The sequence below is a fragment of the Notothenia coriiceps genome, unplaced genomic scaffold (genome assembly GCF_000735185.1).
Source record: "Notothenia coriiceps isolate Sejong01 unplaced genomic scaffold, NC01 NC01_scaffold00005349, whole genome shotgun sequence".
NCBI classification, from domain to species: domain Eukaryota; kingdom Metazoa; phylum Chordata; class Actinopteri; order Perciformes; family Nototheniidae; genus Notothenia; species Notothenia coriiceps.
In genome coordinates this window covers 1-5,860 of record NW_011338050.1, presented here as the reverse complement: position 1 = coordinate 5,860, position 5,860 = coordinate 1, and the positions used below count along the sequence as shown (strand labels likewise).

General features: G+C 38.0%; 1 protein-coding gene across 1 annotated transcript in view; it reads left to right on the top strand.

Annotated features, from left to right (window-relative positions):
- Positions 1 to 3,785, top strand: part of LOC104942877 (anoctamin-1-like) — a gene marked incomplete at its 3' end in the record, with an annotated part of 14,354 nt that extends 10,569 nt beyond the window's left edge. The window contains exons 5-9 of the mRNA XM_010768184.1: positions 2,219 to 2,293; positions 2,417 to 2,485; positions 2,578 to 2,779; positions 3,519 to 3,630; positions 3,728 to 3,785. Coding sequence (XP_010766486.1) covers positions 2,219 to 2,293; positions 2,417 to 2,485; positions 2,578 to 2,779; positions 3,519 to 3,630; positions 3,728 to 3,785 — 516 coding nt within the window. The remainder of the gene's footprint in view (positions 1 to 2,218; positions 2,294 to 2,416; positions 2,486 to 2,577; positions 2,780 to 3,518; positions 3,631 to 3,727) is intronic.
- Positions 3,786 to 5,860: the final 2,075 nt, after the last annotated feature.

The following is a 5,860-nucleotide window of genomic DNA, read 5'->3' as shown; positions in this document are numbered from 1 at the left end:
ATCACACCTCTCACTAAAACAAATTACCATTACTGAAAACAATCAACAAAAACCCAGAAACAAACATTTAAACATTAAATATTAATAGCTAAGTGGTTGTATATCGCGCTACAGAGGTGACAGATCAAATCGGAGAAAGAATTACTTAATGTTAGCTTAATATCAATATTGCTTTGCTAATTTAATCACTGTTGCTTCTCTCTCTGACAGTCACACTGAATGGAGCCTGGGATGGATGCCAGAAAACGGTTTACTACCACAGCAGATGGACAAAATAAGACAAATAGGATTACCTCCAAATATATCCCTGACAAAGTAATAACACATTTTCAGGGAAAAGAATATCTGTAGTTTTATTACATAGCTCATAACAAAAATAAAAATCCAACTCCCAGGTTCCATAAGCTGCTGCTATCAACTTTTACAATATGACTATTTTTCTTCTTTTTCAGCACTGTGATTATTTCCTGACTTTACAGCTCAAGCCTTTTGTCTTCTGTTCACTTTTTAGCTGAAAGCTTTCACTTTCTTACAAAATGTTTGATTTCAAATTTATTTTATGTTACACACGTCTATTGTTTCAGGTATTGAGTATTTACTCTATTGTTGTGCGAGTTAAATATATATATATCATTAAAATGTTTTCATAGTAGTGTATTCATTTCAAACGTATGTTTAAAGCGGTCCATAAATCCCAGAAATTCAGATACATACAAAAACTGCCAGTACCAAGTGTGCAACAACATAATGTTGCTTTGAGTAACATGAACCTTGCTTAAATATCTTAATAGATCCAATGCGATTCAACCAAGCTGTTCCACCAGGTCTAATGTTAACTAACTGGGTAATGAGCAGGCCCGGTTCCAGAACAAACTGATGGGTGCATCTGAGATTAGAGAGGGTGCAGTGGTAAAGTGCTATTTTTATAAGTGGGGAGTGGACCTAACACTCTCTAGGGGGGTCCTCACTTCCTCTAGGGGGTTCCGGGTGCATGCTCCCACGGGAAGATTTTTTTTAAAATATTGAAGTTATTAGCATCAATCTGGTGCACTTTGAGAGCAAAATGAAGAGATCTATAGATACATCTCAACACCCATATGAAACAGAACTGTAAGCAGATTTACTATTTCTTTATGGATATTTTACAAATCACTCCCCTTTCAAGACCGAAATGTCTACAGGAATATTCCAGCCAATCTCTTTTTTGAAACCATGAGCTGCAAAATGAGCGCCTTACCCCACTGTACAGGCGAGTTGGTACTTTTTTAAATATACCTGGGCAGGCTCTGTTATGCCGAGGTCCTCTGGCACTTGCGGGCCGCCGAGGGGTGGCGTTGTTTGGGGCAACGAAGAAGGCTGCGGCTGCTCCGTGGGCAAAGCCGGCGAGTCGGGCGGGAGGACGTTAGTGTCCCCATGATCTGAACTGTTATTAGCTGCAGTAGATGCAGTGTTACTGCTGGCGATAATGGCTGGTTGTTTTAACCATTTTCTGATGTCCATCATTGACTGCTGTGTAAGCACCTTAGATGACGAACGCGCAGGGGCACAGGTCACGCGCACCTGACATAACAACGTTACTTACCGTTTAAATTGACCAAATAAATGCAGAAGACAATGTTATTTAACCACAATTTATTTTATTTCAACTATATTCTTCTTCTTCTTATTATTATTATTACTACTATTATTATTATTGTTATTATATATGTAATATTTTTCACTTTTAATTAAAAAGAATTATAATTTCACTTTACATTTTTCAAATGAGGGTGCATAACGACTCAACTGAGGGTGCAATGCACCCTTATGCACCCCCGTAGAACCGGGCCTGGTAATGAGAGAGGACTGAGAAATGGCCCTCACTATCAAAGTTATCCTTACATATTCTTGTAGCTGCACACTACTGAGACATTATGCATGATCCTAAAAAAAACAACGAAAACTTTCGGAAAATCTATCCAAGCCAGACTAAAAGTAGCGAACACACACACTCAAAATAAACTTAAATTAAATAACATTGAATAGTCAAATCTAAAATAAAATAAAAAGTTGCTAGGAAATGCAGAACTGCTGTTTAACAACTTTGGTCCACCGGTTCATTGATCTCTGAACTGATGGTTCCGTCAGAGAATCTCTTCTACACCAGGCACATTTCCAGCTGGTATTCCACTTATTTCACTTTTTCTGTCCATTATTTCTGTTTGTGTCCCCATCACAGGATCACCCTAGGGCTGAATATGAATTAAGGGTCATGCAGAAGACACTGAGCAAAGATCAGAAATCTCATCACAAGGTAATTATATGGTAGGCTCTACATATTTGCATCTCTAAATGTCTTTGTTACAAGTTATTTCATATTTTTTGTTTTTACAATGGTGGTGAATGGTGAATATATTTTTTATTTATTCATTTTTAGACTGAAAAGCTCACATGTCAAGACCGCCTCCCAGCCTACATGACGAACATTGTCATGATGCTGTTAATGGTAAGAAAATCCGACTTGGTTGATGAGGGTTATTTCTCCATCCCCTCACAGTTGGATTCTGTTTGTAATCCTGCAAACCTTTTCATTGTCAGATTGGTGTTACATTTGCCATTGTGTTTGGAGTGATCCTCTACCGGATCTCAACCAAAGCTGCTCTATATATGAGCTCCAATCCGGTCACACGGAGCCATGCACAACTGACGGTTAAAACCACTGCAGCCATCATTAACCTGGTGGTCATCCTCATACTGGACGAGGTGTACGGAGCTGTGGCCCGATGGCTCACTGTGCTAGGTAAGTTAGGTTAAATGTAGGCATTTAACCAGGTCCCATGTTTTTGACAAACAGTGGAAAATGGGACTTTGAATCAAAGGCAACATTTTTTATCACTCTTTTGCACTACAACTGAAGACAGTCCTGGATCGCCTCTTGAGAATGCCTTGGGAACTCGTTCTTGCCTTTATTTTGGTTAGGGCAAGTTTAATGGTAGGACCACTTGATGTCTTTTGGCAAGTCAGCTGTTTGGCCCAAATGTTTGGGGGTTACGGTTTTCAGGTGCATCAGGAATACGTCAGCTCCCTAACAGCCTACAGTGGTAGCAAAAAACGTACTGGTAAGAGTAGTTGTACTGTATAGAGGAATAAGAGAGTGCATGTACCCAGCAGGTACTGGATGTTACTCCAGTTCTAAGAACTCTAAATATACTGTAGCTGCCCCCTGTCCAATTCCTGTTGTCGTGTTTTATTGTGTGTGATTGCTACTTTCTGATTGGGTTTCAAATTGCCTTTAAGAGTGATGATCTTTGAATCAAGACCGCAGGAAGTTCACCTGGCATTAAAGTAACTTATTTTTAGGCCAATCAGTTGTATTACAACATCTGTGTCAGTTACCTGATGCCATTGGGCATTGGGCATCAGCCACGTAATGCCCACTGCCCAATGTTCTCTTAACACATCCATGACATTAATGTTTCTGGCACGTGGCTATTTTTCATTGCAACACATCAAAAGAAAATCCTCTTTTCCTTTTTCAGAGGTTCCTAAAACAGACAAAAGTTTTGAGGAACGACTTATCTTCAAGACCTTCATTCTCAAGTTTGTCAATGCATTCTCCCCCATCATCTACATTGCTTTCTTCAGGGGCAGGTGTGGAACCATGTTCTATTTTAAAGTATCATTTTGTATCTTTTTTTTTTGTTCATGTCGAACCAATCTATATCTAAATCTACCCCTTTTTCTCTAGACTGGTAGGCAGACCAGGCAGCTACCTTTATGTTTTTGAGTCCTACAGAATGGAAGAGGTAAGGTTAACACTTACACATTATCTGAACACAAAACCTTTTGTAACTACGACTCGAGGTGTTATTTATAACAATGTTTAACACCCCAGTACTCCTTGGTGTTGACATCATTGACTCGTACATTGGTGAAAAACCTTGGAAATCAGAAAAAAATTAAATGCTTTCAAAGTGCTGCAAAGAAAAATCATGAACTAATCCTTTTTACTTAAACTTCTTTATGTTTTTAAGTATGTTATCTACAGTGGTAATGCTGCTTCCAGGAAACAGCAAATGTGCAGGGATAAAGACATTTGACGCCCTAACAACATTTTGTCAAGCAGGGTAACTGCATTCTCAATTACGTTTAGCTAGAAACGTATTTTCTCCCACGTTACGTTTGTTATGAACGTATCTTAAATACGTTTATTTTCTACATATCTTTGCCATTTATTGTCTTGCTTATAATAATGATAATAGTCTTGATTTCAAATTTGAAATCGAGAATCGGGCTCGATACATGGTTAAATTAAAATCAGTAGACAAGGCTGTAATTTTGCCAGCTGTTACTCTCATGAGCGAGGCAGAAAATATTAGTTTTAACATGCCAAAAAGCTGCTGTGTCGTTTATTGCACCTCAAAATATTAAAACTAATCCAGAGTTACGTGTTTCTGTACTCCCTCTAAGAAGAAAGGACAGTAAAAGAAGAGCTCTGTGGCTTCAGGCTTGATCGCCGTTCAAATGACAGCGTTGGTTTCCACAAAAGTGGGCGGGGCTGTAAAGTGACGTAGATTTTACTCTCATCTATTATTCAAAACCATTCTATTTATTCTAACGTAAATTACATGCCAGTGTTTTATCTTTTTCTTTAGCGATTTGTTTTTGCATGTTTAACTGGGAATGTTTTCATGTTCGCTGATTGGATGTTTTAGCCGCAATGCACGTTGCAGTGTTAATGCGATGATATCTGAAAAAAAATTCAGAGTTTAGGATGGTCGAAGACACTACACTACCCATAATCCCCAGCTATCGTTTGGGACTACAGTCCCGTTGGCAAACCCTGTGATTAATCTTCAAGCTCTAGAGTTGAATGTTGGAGTGGCAGTGTGCCAAGGTTACGCCGAGCGTCAAGCTCTTTGAAATGGAACGAAACCACGGCAGACTATTCAAAACTGGACTCGAACGCCCCCCCAGAACTACACATGCTGGCTATTGTGTTTCGCAACATATTCTCTATGGCACGTCTCTACTGGGAATTGTAGTTTTAAAAGACGTTTTCGTTTTTCCCAAAATTAGAAGTTGACAGTATTAAACTGTGTACAGCCCTGGAGGTTTAGGCGATAGGAAACAAATTGGTGTGTACAAATTTAAAACGTGTAATTACTAAATGGGTGAAAATCGCTTGTATCCATAATGGGCAGTATTAATATATACCCACATGACAGCTCATTGTTACTTTGTAATTCTACTCCACTACAATTCAGAGGTTAACCTGGTATTTTTACTCCAGCTACATTTATTTTACGTTACTTTGCACATTCTGATTAATGATTGGTGAAATATAAACAACCCTTAAATCAGACTTTAGTTACACCTGAGTACAATTCAGGGAAAGGTGATTGTCAAGTGCCAACAATCAGGAGAGATATTTGATTGTTGGTGCTTGAGAAGATTAAACATTTATCTGCAGATCTCTATAAAGTATATACATTAATCGTTATTCTCTACTAATAGTTAATTAAAAACTGTATATAATTGCTATTTTGCACATCCCTTTCAAGATTTCAAGATTTTCTAAGGTTTATTGACATATCATATACACAACTACGGTGTAGTTATGCGAGGAATGAAAAACTTGAACATTATTCAACAAAAATAATTCAATAACGTGCTTTAACCACGAGGCGGTGCACACAAGGTACACACAGCATACTAATAATAACGTTGTATTATTAGTGTAGGACACTTATGTATGTATAACATCTGAAGATATGTAGTTTTATTCATGTTTTTACATAATTTTACAGGATATTGCTATACTATTTCTCATGTTTTACTTCTACACATTATTACCTGATCTGTAAAACATCACAGACAG